We start from the raw sequence: 18,167 nt of genomic DNA on the forward strand, positions 1-18,167 counted from the left end.
CTTCTCCACATCACGGGGCTCAACCCCGCTCCGTACTTTAGCCACGTTGCAGGGCTCAACCCTGTTCCGGAATTCCATCGCATCACAGGGTTCAACCCTGCTTCAATGTTCTCTGCATTACAGGGCTTAACCCTGCTCCATCTTCACTATACCACAAGGCTCAAGTTTGCTTCATCTCTCACTGCACTATAGGGCTCAGCCCTGTCCTGGAACTATACTATTCTGCAGGGTCCGCTCTGCTCCGGATTTCCATTACTACAGGTGTTAGCCTCATTCTGGACTCGGGGTTCCCTACCACGTTAGTTCTTATATGCTAAAGACTGCTTATATATATATTTGGGGATTCTCTCCTATACTTATTGTTGCATATATGAATCTCTGTGCTGTTTGAGACTTTATATGAGACCTTGCTGATTATAATTCTTTTGTGAATAAATTCTATTTTACTTTTATCCTGTGCTACTGAGTTTCATGGAAAGGTCATTCCTAAAGACCCCCCCAGTTTATTGTGCTTAGTAGGCTTGCCTCCGTCCAGGAGTCTCAAGTGTCGGCAGCCGTGACAGGATATTATTTCCCATTTACTATTTTTTAATTACTGTATCTACAATTACAAATGTCCATATCATTATCTTTGCAGGCTATACTGCTAAATATGGACTAGTTGGATCAACCTAACACACAGATTATTTACTCCACCCTACAGGGGGAATATTGGTGAAATTATAACCAAAAAGCGCAGAGAATTTGCAGGATTATAATCTTGCTGAAATTGCATACTGCAGTTTCTGCTGCTAATCAGCAGATTATATATTTATAAAGGGCAAATGCCCCAGCACAGTGTTGTGTAATGAAATTCTATACATGTCACAGTTATACACTGTATTGGTGCGTACACACGGGACGATGTACAGCGATAGCTATATGCACCTTTCCGGAGTGCTGGATGATCATTATAGATTATCCAGCACACCTCCAACCTCGTAACGATGGGCAGGTCCCTATGTAACCTGGTCGATATCTCTCAACACATGCCTGCGCATCACAGGTCATTGCGGGGTTGGAAGGGGCCAAAACATGCACAATATGAACGATAATGATCTGATCGATATATTTCATATCGTGCATTTATATCGCTCTGTGTGTACGTACCAGATCCTAATGCACACACCCAATACTTTATTCATGTGGTTTAGAATACATATACATCAGAAGGAATTTAAATAATCCCCATGTATATTAATCTTTGGTCCATAATACCAGTGTCTATGTTCTGAAACATTTTTCTCTGAAGACTCCGGAAAGTATTCACAGCTTTTTTTTAATTAAATTTGCAAAAATCTCAAAAAAACTTTTTACACGTTGTCATTATGGGGTATTGTGTGTAGAATTTTGAGGACAAAAATAAATTTATTTCATTTTGGAATAAGACTGTAACATAACAAAATGTGGAAAGAGTGAAGGACTGTGAATACTTTATGGATACACTGTAATAGTTTCCATTATATTGACCACATATTTCAACTATTATATATACTTATTAGCACTTTGGCAACTCATATTAAAATACATCTTTTTATGAGTAATCTCAACCTTAGAGACACTTCTGGTGTGTAAATATTTAACTGTCACACTGCTTAAAAATAATAGAATGAATATGCCCCATCATCTTGTGAGTGTGTACACTTCAGTAATAGAGAATATTTTGATCCCAGATAATATTGAAATGTTTAACATACAATAATATCATAGCATAATGGACAGCGAGAAAAATTTATTTTAATAACTTCTTTAATTTTATTTTTTCACTTATCACACAACCATGGTATTTATGATTAATAATTTTTAATATTTCACTGGAAAGGCATTTAATTTTAAATCAACTCAATAATAGTTATATTTTAAGATATTCTTTATAGTGCACCAGGCAAAAAATACAAATCCCTCTATTCCTTTCTGTATCTAACAATATTTATTGTCTTTGACAACACCCCCGCATCAGTTAAAATGTATTAGACTTTGCAAATAATAACTTGCAGGGCTGTAGCTAGGGTAGTGTGGCCGGTGGCATCGCACAGGGCACCACAGGTCAGGGGGCGCTGTTTGGGCTGTCAAATTTCTGTTTATTATAATTCTTGTTTGTAGCTTCCTCTTATTTCATCCCCAGCATCTCCTGGCCTCTCCTATCTCTTCCCTGGCCCTTCCCCATGAAGCCATGAGATTTTTTTGGGTGCATTGTGTCCCTTTGAAAAATGAGGGGGGCACCAATGCTCTTTCTGGCACAGGGCACCAAAAAGACTGGTTACGGCTCTGATAACTTGGGGTTTTGATATTAATTTACAAGCAATACCTTCTAATGCAGAAGTATTTCCCCTGCCCCCAACCCTTGTGTAAAGATATAGAGCTTGTAAGAAGTATTGTGCTTAGCACTAATCTGACTATCAAATTCTGGTATCAACATTGACACGGACCTCCCCCCCTCCCCCAGATTTGAATGAGGGCCTTTAACAGACATATTGGACAACGATAAATAGATAGGAAATCAGGCACTAATGAATCTACCCCAGATAAATAGTAAGTATAAATAAAGGCAACTAACAAATAAAATAATGTGCAAGATATTTTGCATATAAAATTGAAGTAGCAAAATCCCAATATGTGTGTAAGTCTACCTAGATAGAACTAACAGAAAAAAATAAAAAGACTGGATCTGCACTATAAAATGCTGGAGTTGGCCAATGTACATATATTACTGAATCCACAATGAAATATCACTTATAATATTAAAATATAATACATTATTATTATTATTATTATTATTATTATTTTTATTACACAACATACTGTACATAACAAGTAAAAAAGTTAAACCAAAGCTGAGTCTATTATCATAATTGATGGCATGTTGTTGTTGTTATCATTTATCTGCACCAATAAATAATGTTCACATTTTATTAACCTGTTGAGTCCCCTCATATTTACTTCAATACACAATATAATTTACTGACTGAAAACTGTCAATATCGCCTGGTACTTCAAGTACTTGTTAGGATAAATAATAAATGACAATATCAGGTTAGAGCAAAGAAAAAAGATGGATAGGAAAATAGAGAGATCATGATTTTTCTGTTCAGTTGCAACTATAGTTTAGTTATAATACTTGGAAACAACTCACCTTGTACCTATACCATGTGAAGTGTGATATATTCCTCCTCTGTTGACAATTTAATGAAGGGCATGAAATGGACCAATTCTTGCCGGTTGTAAAATAAAGTCTACTAGGACCATATTTTGTACAATTTTCTTTGGAACGGACATGGATTCTAAATTTCATGCACTTATTTTCTCTTCTGTATAAAGAAGGGCAAAGTAAATAATGTAATTTACATATATAATTATCAGTTTTATACCTATGTTCGCTTTAGCTAAATTAAGAAAATTAGAACTATGAATTATGTCTTAATGTATAAGTTATCAATCAAATACTTCACATAGCTTTCCAAATAAATACAATGTCTTTTTAGTTTCTAACTATTGACAATAAACCTAAATTTACAAAAGTGCAAAATATGTACAGTACCTCCCACAGTGGACATGCCATTTGTGCCTATGAGTTCATAAATACACCTGTACCAATCAGTCTGCAGTACTGAAGCATATTTCAATTGATCTATTAAAGGGGAAGGTGAAGGCTGTGTGTGAAGTTAAAAACACTAGAATTTTATCTTTGCTTCTTGTCCTAACTTTCTTTGATATGGTGTATTAGCTATTCATGGCACTGTCCTTTTATGTACTGTACTCTGTATGAATTGTGCACTGTATTTTTAACATTATCTACATCCACTGTGAAACCACAAGTCCTGCGGTAAACCAGGGGCATTTGCTTCCATTGACGAGCTGGCCACATCTTGTGTATACGGCCATTTCATCATGCAGTATAACATGGTGTTTGTGCAGCGATGTAGTTCATTTACCAGCGACCAGGATGCCATCCGTCAGAATCGATGTTAGAAGCCCAACACGGGAGTAATGATATGCGTCGAAATCCTGACGCTTATCTTTATCCCGACGCCAAAATCCTGACAGATGGCCTCCCAAACGAGGGTAAGCAGGGCCCTGTAAGGTGTTACCCATGGGGGGGTTAGTTTTAGGGATCCCAGGGGGAGATTAGGGCTAGGCACCCCCCGAGCAGGGTTAGGGTTAGGCTATGGAGAGGGGCGATTAGGGTTAGGCACCACTAATGGAGGGTTAGGGGGGAGAGGGGTAGGGTTAGACTACTTACCACCCCTGTCGGCATCTTCATTGTTTGGCCTTCCCGGCATCAGGTTATGAACCTGCGGCCATTCAACGGCTGGGATTTCATACCCAACCCCATGATGCTATGGCTTCTACAAATAGAATCTATAGATCTGCCAAGCCAGGAACAACATAAAGTTTTATTGATACCTGATTTAAACCTCTATGCAATCCTGCCTATACCTTCTAAAATCCTGCCTATACCTTCTAAAATCCTGCCTATACCTTCTAAAATTGTCATAATTTAGCGTAATGAGTCAAACAGTAAATAAATGCCTTCAGACTTTGAATGTGGTTCCAAAGCACAAAAAGTTATTATTCAACATAAAAACAGATGGTTAGATGCTGTGATCTAAAGACAATTAGCACAAATAAAGGTACAGTTGTTACATACGCACGTGCTCTGGCCCAGATACCGGCATCAGCATTAGAAACCTCTGTCAACAGCACAGCAAGAAGACTCCAGTCAGAGAGTGCACATATATACTCTTGCAGGGATAGGCAATACAATAGACAAGTTTGGCATGATTCCATTGGTTCTTCTTAAAGGTGTATCTGTTACAGGATAGTTTATTGGACAATTTCAAATGGACACAAACAGCCTCCAACCGCCCTTTGTGTCCTTCCCGCTGCATGCTAATCTAAGCTGCTAACACTACACAGTACATTTTAATGTGTTAACTCTCTATAGTCCATAGTTTGCAGATGCAGGTTCCGATCTTCTCACCGATGGTACCGGAAATCTGTGGAGACACAGTGGATCAGTACAACACCAGACACGGTCTGCTTACCATGTATTAAACCTTAGATATCAAATAACCTTTATTACACAACATTAATAATCACTAAATAAACTTTGAATATTACACTTTAATACTAGGGAACCTTTCATGTAAGTGTGCAGTGTGTAAGTATCAGGGAATTGGGAAAAGATGCTAGTTAGCGTTGTGCGACTATGTGTTTTGTGGAGTATACTATGGTGCGTGTCTTGAAGGGATAATTAGTTTATATGTTTTAGCAACTGTCTGTATTTATGTGGTGAGGACTTTTAACTTCTTTCTATTGCGTGGGAATCGCACAACGCTAAATAATAGCATCGCCGTATGTACTTATAGTGGCGAGTTTTCACTAAAATGGCGCTGGGTGGCCAGTCGCAAAATGGCGTCTCATTGCATTTCGCAAAATGGCGTCGCGCAGATCTGATTTTAAACCGATCCTGTCTCAGCCAATTATCCGGCTTCAACAGTCGACCCTTTGGTAGCAAACAATATGCTATCATACTCTGACTTTTAAAATTAATTTTAGGCTTACATTATGACATATCATTTAATGTTATATTATGGGATGGCACAAGGTGATTCTTAATCCATCAATAATGTGTCTCTAGGAGGGGACATAAAATTACCATTAATACGCACACCGAGGATCTTAGGAGATCATGGGAAAGATGTGGGGATGCACCAATCCTATAAAGGAAGTCTTGAGGGGGAATAGGGACTTACATTATTTGAGATGTTTTAAAATAACATTTAATAATACATTTTATGCATGTCTAAATATAATACATTATACGATGGTATTTCCTAGTTCAGGGTTGTAATGTAGTTCTACATTTACATCAGTATTCATATTGTCACTACTGACCACCATTATAATTTTGTTCTTCTGGTTTACCTTATCTTTACATTTTCCACACTTCAACACAGTAGGAACACACCTGACACATATGCTAATTACTATGATGACAACCAGTATGAGGATCAGGAGTTTACCTATACTTGCAATCATTTCCTGGACCCACTCTCCTAGACCTGAGAACCATTTCACTGGGTTCAACCATGAAATCCATTCCTCTACCTTCTCCTCTACTTCAGCCACTGAAGCATTATGGTTTTTTCGAAATTCCCATTTTCACTGCAGAATTTCATCCATCTTCCGGTCTATCACCTCCTTGGGGTCGCTGGTATCATTTGTGACGTAAGTGCAAAACTTTACTCCAAATTGGGTGGCCAAGGTTACGCAATACCCTCCAGTGACAGCTGTTAAATAATGTAACACTAGTCTGTGTTGCACCAGTTCTTTCTTGTACGCTTGCAATTCCCTACCTGTAAACCTGAATGTGTCATCATACATCTCGGTGATATCTATTAATTTAGCAAGATCTTGGATATATCTAAAATTTAGTGTACCCCGAGCGATCCTGGTGGGAACCAGTGCTACTGAAAGCCAGTTGTCTCACTAATTAACTGTGTGGCTTTATGCATATCACCAGGTATCATAGTTCTTTTCCCTCTGTGTTCATACTGTGTGTGAAGATATGGTGATGGTGTGTTTTTATGAATACCAAGCATTTCAACATGTGTGAGGGTCATAACCTCTGGGACTACTCTTCCCAGATAACACAAAGTTTCGGAACTCGGAGAGAGCCACTTATACGCTTTCCTTCCACATATAAAATATACATCATCGGGGAGAACATAAGGGATAGTATGCATCATGATCATTAGAAACATTTCCCTCACAAATAATCCTATCTCAGGTTCTCCCATCTGGCAAATACATGTTTCTGGTTGTATAAACTTAGCACAGTACCCTTCTGGTATTCTACCAACCATTTCTTTGGTGTTACTCAGTGTCTTCCACCTGACCTAATTTTGCATAACAGTTCATAATTCATAGGCTCACGGTCAGCTCTTTGTGAGAAGGTCATCATCTGATTATTCCCAGTCACCTCCCAACTTCCTGGTTCATTGGAGTTGGTGATGTTTAAACATAAAAGTGATTTATCTACTTGGTACTGGTGGAGTTTAAAATGGGGTGGTTTGGTATTAAGAAATTTTCCGTCCAGTGTCTTCCCTTTTTGTAATTCTAGGATTTCAGAGATATTTAACGGGAAGGGCACTAATCCTACATTATGCTGTCCTTGTGACACGTGAGAACACACCCAACAGTCGGTTTGGTTCAAAATTTTACCCACTATGGTGTGATAATCCTCTCTATGCTGACAATACTCAGATCTACCTTTCTTCCCCTGACCTCTCTCTACCTCTCTCCTCACTCATGTCTCCAACTGTCTCTCGGCCATCTCTTCCTGGATGTTCCAGCGATTTCTTAAACTTAATATGTCTAAGACTGAGCTAATCATCTTCCCTCCCCTCTGCATAACCACACTTCCCACAATTTCCTTATCAATTGATGGCACAACTATTTCCTCTAGCCCCAAAGTGCGCTGTCTTGGAGTTATCCTTGACTCCTCCCTCTCCCTCAAACCACATATCCAGAATCTCTCACAGTCCTGTCGTTTTCATCTTAAAAATATTTCCAAGATTAGACCCTTTCTCACCCAGGATGCCACTAAAACCCTCATTCACTCACTGGTCATCTCCAGATTGGACTACTGTAACCTCCTCCTATCTGGCCTCCCCAAATCCCTTCTCTCCCCTCTCCAGTCTGTCCTCAATGCTGCAGCTCGGCTCATCTTCCTCTCAAAATGCTCTGCATCTGCCTCCCCTCTCCTACAAGCTCTGCACTGGCTCCCCTTCCCTTTTAGAACCCAATTTAAGGTTCTCACAGTCACTTACAAAGCCCTCAGCCATTCCTCTCCCATTTACATCTCTGATCTCCTCTCCCTTCACTCTCCTGTCCGCCCTCTTCATTCAACAAATGCACGCCGCCTCTCATGCCAATTGATTACTTCCTCCCACTTCCGCCTCCAAGATTTTGCCCGCGCTGCTCCCCACCTTTGGAACTCTCTCCCGCTTCCCATCAGACTCTCCACCTTTCTTCAATCCTTCAAACGGGCTCTCAAGACCCACTATTTCATCAAAGCCTTTCAGCTCTCATCTTAACTTGCTGCTACATACTCCTCTCTCCCTGCCTACCCCATCTGTTTCACCCCAGTCTGTCACTTCCCCCTAGAATGTAAGCTCCGATGAGCAGGGCCCTCTACCCTCTTGTGCTTCTCCTTACTCTACCTTCATCTACTTCTTACACTCTACCAGGGCACCTGACACTTGGGGCCTGATCCAGACCCACTCGCAAGCGGCTATCCGCTCGCAGGTGGGTCGATGTTGTGCACTGCGCATGCGCACGACGGCAGGAGCTCCGTCATGCGCATGCGCCAGACGCGACGAGCGAAGGACTTTCCTTCGCTCGTTGTGTCTGATCAAAGGGGGCGTGCTGTCGATGTTGATTGACAGCACGTCCCCTTTGGTGGGCGTGCCGGGGGCATGCCTCCCTGACGGGGGCATTCCCAAGGGAACGCCTACCATCAGAAGCCGGCCCACTGGCATCACTAGTGATGTCAGTGGGAGTGATTTTGGCTCTGATAGAGCCAAAATCACTCCGGGCCTTGTGGTTGAAAAACTCAACCGCAGGCTCCGGCTCGCAGTGGCGATGGTCGCGATGGTCAAGACCATCGCGGCCATCAAACTGCACGCTCGTATAGGCTGTGGGTGGTGACCCACAGCTATATGAGCGTCCAGGAGGACGCTCCATAATTATGGAGGGCGGCCCTCATTCAGAGCGTGCGCTCTGCTCAGAGCGTACGGCTCTGAATGAGGGCCTTGGTTGCTTTGCATTGTTGCTTATCTGGGTGTTATGGTTGCGAATGTAGCAATGTATATTATCCATGCCCTGTAATGTAATGTATTGTACTGTAAGTCACTGTAAATCTATTTATGTACTTTGTAAGGAGCTGCGGAACACTTGTGGTGCCATATACATAAACGATAATAATAATAATAAAGGATGCCCACCCCAATACTGATTATACTTGGGTTTACACCGTTGGATGCATCTCCCATCAATTGCGGACCCACAGAACTCACACATACAATACTCCTCAGACGATAAACCTTCACACTGTCTCCGAGTATCCAAAATAGCAGATCTCTTAACAATTACAGTACTAAGATTGGTCAAACACTCTGTTGATTGGCATAGCACTCCTCCTTTAGACTCCACTCCATCAATTCTGCCATCAGCTCCCATCTCCTCTATCGGTTACCCGTCACAGAAACCAGAAATCCCCGAACAAACCAGGATGATTGAAACTCTGGAAGAGAATATAAAAATGAACACAGCAGACCAGTCCACCGCCGCAGCAAGGACCTGCAAATTTCTTTAGTTCAGGTATCGCATTGCCACCTTTTAATCCTCCCGGAACAAGCTTGCGATCGACAGGTCCACGTTATCAGCCTCATCTCCGCCTTGTTTCTCCACTGGTTGGTTGACCTTTTTGCAGTGAGTGGAATGGACCCAGGTATCTCTCTTGGCCACCTTCAAAGATGTGGTACTCATCAGCAACACCTGATACGGACCCTCCCAACGATCAGTCAAACAACCTGAAGGCAAGAAATTTCTGATCATAACATATTCAGGTTCAACTTCATGACAGTTCATTTCAGGCATATCATGGGACAACAATTTAAGTTTCTGCTGTTGCTGTTTTAACTGTTTACTCATTGATATAAGATACCTTACAGTTACCTCGTTGTTACCTTTCAAATCTTCCTGCGGACTTATAATCAAATGAGGTTGTCTACCAAACAGTATTTCAAAGGGGGACAGATTTAGAGGGGGTCTAGGAGTGGTCCTTATGCTATGTAGGACCAACGGTAATGCTTCTGGCCATCCTAATCCAGTCTCTGCCATGATTTTACCTAGTTTGTTTTTAATAGTTCCGTTCATCCTCTCCAACTTGGCACTGGCTTGCGGTCGGTAGGGGGTGTGAAGTCGACTATTAATACCCATCTGATTACACATATTTTGAAAAACATCACCTGTGAAATGAGTACACCTATCACTCTCGATAATTTTAGGGATACCGTATCTGCACACAAACTCCTGGCCAATTTTCTTGGCAGTAAACACAGCAGTATTAGTGGCAGCTGGGTATGCCTCAACCCAATTGGAAAACACGTCAGTGCACACTAATACATACTTGAGATTCCTGCAGGGTGGTAATTGGATGAAATCAATTTGTATTACCTGGAAAGGTCCTTCAGTCGGGGGAATGTGGGATGGTTTGGTAGGGATCGTTTTCCCAATGTTTTTCCTCAAGCAGGTCAGACAGGACATTGCTCTCTTTTCCACTTGAGAAGAAAAACCCAGTGCGCACCAGTATGCTCTCACCAATTTGCACATACCTTGCTTTCCCAGATGAGTCAGACCGTGCGCTGCCTCATTCAGGCTAGGGTAGTATGCCTTGGGAGCCACTGGCTTACCTTGTCCGTCCCTCCAGAGTCCAGAGGACTCTTGCCCACATCCCTTGGACCTCCAGACTGACTTTTCCTGGATAGAACACAAATTTTGCATCTCAATTAATTTCAGCATATCAGTTGTTTGGAAAGTCATGATTTGTTCAGTTGGTACATTCATTTTTAACCCTGCTGCCCATTTTGCAGCTTCATCTGCCCTGTTGTTGCCCAGTGACACTGGATCATCTTCACATGTATGGGATTTACACTTAATTACTGCCACTGTCTTTGGCAATTGGATTGCTGTTAGTAGTCCTTTTATATGTTTGGAATGTGCTATTGGTGTGCCTGCTGATGTCATAAATTTTCTCAGACGCCATAAGGCACCGAAAGCATGTACTACCCCGAAGGCATACCTAGAGTCAGTGTAGATATTAGCAGGTTTACCTTCCGCTAATCCACACGCTCTCTTTAGTGCCACCAGTTCCGCCACTTGGGCCGAGTGTGGTGGGCCTGAAGGTTTGGCTTCTATGAAGTCTTCGTCATTTACAACAGCATAACTGGTACATAACTCTCCAGTGTCAGTTTGTCTATGACAACTCCCATCTGTGTAAAATGTCACATCTACATTTTTAAAAGTTGTATCCCGTATGTCAGGTCTTGCAGTGAAGGTTTGATTCAGATATTCCATACAATCATGTGCATCAATATACCTGCAGAACTCACCTGCTGCCAGCGGGCCACCTCTCTCCACCCTTTGTGCATCATGTTGCACATATGGTAAATACGTAGCTGGGTTTAATGTACTGCACCTTTTGATGGTGATGTTTGCAGGTGCTAATAAGGCTAGTTCCCATTTTGTGAATCTAGCTGAGGAGACTTGTCTGGTTTGGGTAGAGTTTAGCAAAGCAGATACAGCATGGGGAGTATAGACCTAGTACTACATCCTCACTCTTACTGACCAATAAAGCAGTTGCTGTTACACTTCTTAAACACGTTGGGAGTGATCTTGCAACAGTGTCCAATTGTGCACTGTAGTATGCTACGCGCCTACTGGCATCACCATGTTTTTGTGTGAGGACACCTGCTGCACACCCATCAGCTTCCATACAATACAAATCAAAAGGTTTTTCATAATTAGGTATTCCCAATGCAGGTGCTCTTGTCAGACTATCCTTAAGATTAAGGAAAGCCTGCTCTGATCCCTCTGTGTGTATGACACGATCAGGCTTTGAGGAAGAGATTAAGGGCCTGATTCAGACCCGGTCACAAGCGCTGAGCGCTCGCAACCATGTCAATGGTGGCCCAGAGCGCATGCGCACGATGGAGCCGGCTCCGTCGTGCACATGCACGAGACCCGGATAGTGACGGGCAATCCGTCGCTCCGGGTCTCGCACCAAAGGGGGTGTGCTGTCGATGTTGAATGACAGCATGCCCCCTTTGGTGGGCGGGCCGGGGGGGTGGCTGCCCTGACTGAGGCGTTCCCATGAGAATGGCCACCATTTGGGGGCGGCCCCACTGACATCACAAGTGATGTCTGTGGGAGAGCTTTCAGCTCTGTTAGAGCCGTAAGCTCTCTGGGGCTTGCGGCCATGAGACCCTACCCAAGGGTCTCATCGCAAGCCTGATGGTCGTGATGGTCTTGAACATCGTGACCATCATCCTGGCCACTCGCATTAGCTGTAGGTGGCAACCCACAGCAATGAGAGCGGCCAGGAGGCCGATCCATAAAAAAAAAAGACGCCCTGATTCAGAGCGAGCATTCTTTCAGAGTGTCCAGCTCTGAATCAGGGCCTAAGTCCTGTAATGGCAAGGCCAAAATAGAAAAACCTGGGATCCACATTCTGCAGTATCCACACATTCCCAAGAAGGTACGAGTTTGCTGTTGGTTCTGCGGCAGTGTTATGTTCTGTATGGCCTGGATTCTGTCGTTTGTGAGATGTCGTAACCCCTGAGTTAGGCAGTGTCCCAAATATTTAACCCTGGACTGGCATGGCTGTAGTTTGTCCTTAGCAACCTTGTGTCCTGTTTGCGAGAGATGAAGCAATAAAAGTTTAGTATCATTTAAACATGACGTAAACGAATCTGAACATAACAATAAATCATCCACATATTGTATCAGAACAGATCCATTGGCAGGTTGAAAAGATTGTAAACAGTCATGTAAGGCCTGGGAAAAGATACTGGGGCTGTCTATGAAACCTTGGGGAAATCGTGTCCATGTGTATTGTACACCCCTGTATGTAAAGGCGAATAGGTACTGACAGTCAGGATGAAGAGGCACAGAGAAGAAAGCAGAACAGAGGTCAATGACAGTGAAATGGGTTGCATTCGGTGGGATCTGCATGAGAATGACAGCTGGATTTGACACTACGGGAAATTGGCTTTCTACCATCTTATTAACCCCTCTAAGGTCTTGTACCAGCCTATAACTCCTCACACCATTCTTCTTTACAGGAAAGATGGGACTGTTGGCTAAACTAGCTGTACGAACTAAAATTCCCTGCTGTAACAATGTAACAATCGCTCAGTTATGGGATAAACCCCTAATTCTACCTCCTGTTTTAATGGGTACTGGGGAATTTTTGGAGCTTGCCTACCACTTTTTAAATTTACCATTACGGGACTTACGTTTGCCATGAATCCAGTGTCCTGTCCATCCTTGGTCCAAAGTGAATCTGGAATTTGGGATAACATTTGATCTACCTGAGATGGATTTTCACTTAAACCGGTACAGTGATACATTATCCTTTGGGGAGTGTCCAACATATCCCTCACCTCATGCGCAACTCTCTCTGGGACATCTAAAAATACACCATCAGGGGTACAATATATGACACATCCCATCTTACATAACTAATCCCTTCCCAGTAGGTTAGTAGGAGCCGCTGCTGCCAGGAGAAAAGAATGCCTGGTATGCAATGGCCCGATAGTGACCTCTGTGGATTTTGTTAAAGGATAATGTTGCACTTTACCCATTACACCCATTGCTGGTACTGTCTCGTTGGTTACCTGTAAATTAACGGGAGATTTTATCACTGACCTGGTCGCCCCTGTGTCTACAAGAAAAGGATATTTAGTACCAGCTACATCCACCATCATTACCGGCTCTTCCCTAGTGCTTCCCGTTAACCTGACTATCTGTAGACTACAGGTATGACCTGACCCCTAGCGTTGACTCCCACTTTCCAATACAGCATTTAAGGCCACAATTGGAGCTGGTGTTTATTGCACATTTACTGTTCTCTGTGTATATCCAGGTACTCCCTGGATTTGGGGTCCTACCCTCTTCTCCGTACAGTTCCTACTTACATGTCCCGGTTGATTGCAATTAAAGCACTTTCGTGAGTGGGGTGGATAAGTGGGGTAGGGCTGTGTTTGAGGTGGTGCAGGATTGGTGAGGATGTGTAGCTGTGCAGGTGCAGGTGTGTCTGCTGGCTGTGGTGTTACAGTCATTCCTTCTAGAGCTTGAATATTAACAGCCATTAGTTTCTCGCTCTGGGTCTCTCTCTTTTTAGAGATGTTCTTATGTTCAATAGCGGATTCTATGAGGGTGTCTATAGTGACTTCCCTCCAGCCAGGCTGTGAGGTCTGAACTCAGGTCTTTAGGTTCTCTTTTAGACCATTCATAAGTACAGTGACAATCATGCCCCTGTGATGAGTGCTATCTTTAATATCTTCTAACCCAGTGTACTGGGCGATAGCCTGCAGAGCTCGGTTACAATAATCCTCTGCAGTTTCATTCTCTTTTTGTTTTATGGTGAAAATTTTGCTCCAGTTAACTACTACTGGAAAATATACACCCAATTGAGTTAAAATGCGGGAAATGCTACCTTGGTTAACTTCGTCTGTTAAGGGAACATCTCCATCCAAAACACAATCCGTGATAAATTTTGTCACGTAGGTATTGCGTGGAAGACAAGCCCTTAACACCACTCGCCAATCTTTATTGGTTGGCTCGTGAGATCGACCCAAATTTTTCAAAAATCTTTGACATTTGGCTAATTCCTTTTTAGGATCGGGGAAATCATTCATTATGGAATTTAGCTCCGCTCTTGTCCAAGGACAATGCATTGCTACCTCCCTTGTGGGCACAACGCCATTCGCATCCGCATTCCCATTCGGAACAGTTATTGTCCGGATAGGATGCAGACCGGCCGCACTGCTACTTTTGACATTATTACCTGGCTGGGAGTTTAGTCTATTACTGCTACGTATAGGATTAACAACTTCCTTTACGGGTGCAGTGGATTTTAACACTTCCTGTACTAATCACTCATGAAGATGGTGGCACCACTTGTGCTTGTCGTGGTGGAGCATCTAACATGTGTACAGCATGGGAAATGGCAGACATAACAATAGGCTCATCATCCGCATCATAAACTTTTTCCTTATGATTACTTAAGTGAGGGTACAAATTAAATTTTTATGTTTTTTTTCAACAACTGTACCTGCACCCCCTTCCGCATAGGGCGGCGGTGGTGCGCGTGAACAACTGGCAATACCTTCCACAATGCTACCTTGCTGCACATGCGCGCTATCTCACGGCGCGCACGCACTGCAGTTTAGCGCTGTGGGTGTACTTTCTGGTAACATGCTCGCGATGCTAGTTTGCGTCGCTTGCACACATTTAAGCCACGCATCCCCTTCATGCCGCCATAATTTTAAACACTCGTTATATTTTACCTTTTTCACTCGAGAGCGCACCATACTGATGCTATCTCGGACATTGTTCAATACATCCTTATCAAAGCTAAAAATTCTGGGAAACGGTCTAACACTCTTCATTGTCATCTTAAACCATACATCACAGTACCTAACTGCATAAGCACCGTACTTAGTATGCATAATTCGGCGTGCCGACCCAAGTGGCGCCTCCCACAGCAGCACATCATCGTCTAACATCTCTACTGTTTGCGTGGCTCCCATATTGGGAAAACCCCTACATTTTTCAATAAAGATTTAAACCGGTGAAAGACACTCAAGACACTTTCACTTCCCTGTGGACGTCTTGGAAACAGGGCGTATCCACAAACCCTATGGAAGAATATCTAGATGCTTCCACGCACCTATGGAAGAAGCTGCTTCCACGCAGAATCCCTTTTTGACTACCTTTCAACTGCTAGGGGGTAATACTTACCCTTTTTTTTCCAGTTGATTTCGTTCACCCTCTCCAGTTCACAATCACAGTTTAGCCAAAACTATGCGGTTCAATTACAGTGCTCAAATAAGCCTAACTGATTACTGAATACTGTAATCACACTGAGATCTGAACCCTAACAAAAATAACAACCCATACACCTGTTATGTGTATAGTAAACGGTAAGCTGCTACCGAGTCACTAGGCCGTCTCCTACACCTAGCACTTAAGGGTCGTACGATACCCTTAACAGTTTAGGAACCGTGTTATACCCTAAACCAACAAATGCTTACTGTTACACACTTTTTTCCTGCACAGAAAAAGAATACACGTTCACCCAGCTATTGGCAACACTGATAATGAAATCTCAACGGCTTTGTTTAAAACACGTGGCAGCAATACAGGAAATACGTATACGCTATTGTGCGACTAGTCGCATTCACAATAATGCGATTACTACACATCACATATTATGACTTTTACGCTATAATGCGACTTAGTCGCATACACAATAATGCGACTTACCCTTTTTAACACACAAAACAACAAAAAACTATCGATGAAAGAAAACAAACTTTTTTTCCTCCCTCGTCCCTGGATTCTCAATCAGCACTCCTAAAGCCACAATAACAGGTAGCGCACTCTCAGCAACAACAGTGGTAACAGATTTCGAAGGCACAATGCGTTCTCCTGTTAGGCGCCTCCACCCTTTTGCTGAGAGATCGATGCCGAGTGTTACCGAGTGACCGGTGGCGTGATTAACACTGCGATCCCCCAACTATTGATACCTGATGTAAACCTCTATGCAATCCTACCTATACCTTCTAAAATCCTGCCTATACCTTCTAAAATTGTCGCAATTTAGCGTAATGAGTCGCACAATAAATAAATGCCTTCAGACTTTGAATGTGGTTCCAAAGCACAAAAAGTTATTATTCAACATAAAAACAGATGGTTACACGCTGTGATCTAAAGACAATTAGCACAAATAAATCATACAGACCCAAGGTACAGTTGTTACATATGCACGCGCTCTGGTCCAGATACTGGCATCAGCATTAGAAACCTCCGTCAACAACTCAGCAAGAAGACTCCAGACTGGGGTCAGAGAGCGCACATATATACTCTTGCAGGGATAGGCAATACAATAGACAAGTTTGGCATGATTCCATTGGTTCTTCTTAATGGTGTTTCTGTTACAGGATAGTTTATTGGACAACTTCAAATGGACACAAACAGCCTCCAACCGCCCGTTGTGTCCTTCTTCCCGCTGCATGCTAATCTAAGCTGCTAACATTACACAGTACATTTTAATTTTTTAACTCTCTATAGTCCATAGTTTGCAGACGCAGGTTCCGATCTTCTCACCGATGGTACTGGAAATCTGTGGAGACACAGTGATCAGTACAACACCAGACACGGTCTACTTACCATGTACTAAACCTTAGATATCAAATAACCTTTATTACACAACATTAATAATCACTGAATAAACTTTGAATATTACACTTTAATACTAGGGAACCTTTCATGTAAGTGTGCAGTGTGTAAGTATCGGGGAATTGGGAAAAGATGCTAGTTAGCGTTGTGCGACTGCGTTTTGTGGAGTATACTATGGTGCATGTCTTGAAGGGATAATTAGTTTATATGTTCCAGCGACTGTCTGTATTTATGTGGTGAGGACTTTTAACTTCTTTCTATTGAGTGGGAATCGCACAACGCTAAATAATAGCATCGCTGTATGTACTTATAGTGGCGAGTTTTCACTAAAATGGCGCTGGGCAGCCAGTCGCAAAATGGCATCGCGCAGATCTGATTTTAAACCGATCCTGTCTCAGCCAATTATCAGGCTTTGACAGTTTGCACTGGCAGTACATTCTTGCTACTCTTCAGCAATTAGGATAAAAATGTATTCAGTGCTGAATTGAAGGCCCTAAGGGCCTGATTCAGAGCCGCCCGTAAGCGGCCTCTCATTCGCTCCGAGCGATGTTTGCCCAACTGCGCATGCGTACGGATCGTTATACGCATGCGCGAACCAGTCAGTGCGGTCGAAATTCATGTGCACGCAAAATAGCGAATGCCTGATAATTTGAGTGACAGAAAGAGGCGTATGTGGGTGGTAACAGGGGAAGGTGCTTGAAAACGGGGAGTGGAGATCCGAACGCAGGCGTGTTTAAAGGTCAAAACGGGCGTTTTAAGGGTGTGCATAATTAATAATGCAGCGTCATTGACCACGTCACTGGGTTATTTTATAGCCAGAACTGCTCGCAAAATTGTGGTAGCAAAAACCAACCACAAGAATAGCGAGCAGTTCATACGCTGGTCGATGTACTCGATTAATCTAATAAATAGCGGACATGATGTAGGATGCGAGCGGCCAGGGGGCGTAGTTTCCAAAAAACGACCGCAAGTTTTGTTCGCTCGTTCAGACCTAGAGGCGTGAACAGACTGCAAAGAGCAAACGGTTCATTTGAATAGCCACCCCTATTTTCTGGACAAGCGAGCGCTAATTGCGTCCGGCTCTGAATCAGGCC

General features: G+C 42.8%; 1 protein-coding gene across 1 annotated transcript in view; it reads right to left on the bottom strand.

Moving 5' to 3' along the window:
- Window positions 1-18,167, bottom strand: part of IL18RAP (interleukin 18 receptor accessory protein) — a 65,120-nt gene that overhangs the window by 37,293 nt on the left and 9,660 nt on the right. The window contains exon 3 of the mRNA XM_088454067.1: window positions 3,173-3,347. Coding sequence (XP_088310193.1) covers window positions 3,173-3,347 — 175 coding nt within the window. The remainder of the gene's footprint in view (window positions 1-3,172; window positions 3,348-18,167) is intronic.

The sequence above is a fragment of the Taudactylus pleione genome, unplaced genomic scaffold, assembly GCF_031769625.1.
Source record: "Taudactylus pleione unplaced genomic scaffold, aTauple2 ptg000609l, whole genome shotgun sequence".
NCBI lineage: Eukaryota > Metazoa > Chordata > Amphibia > Anura > Myobatrachidae > Taudactylus > Taudactylus pleione.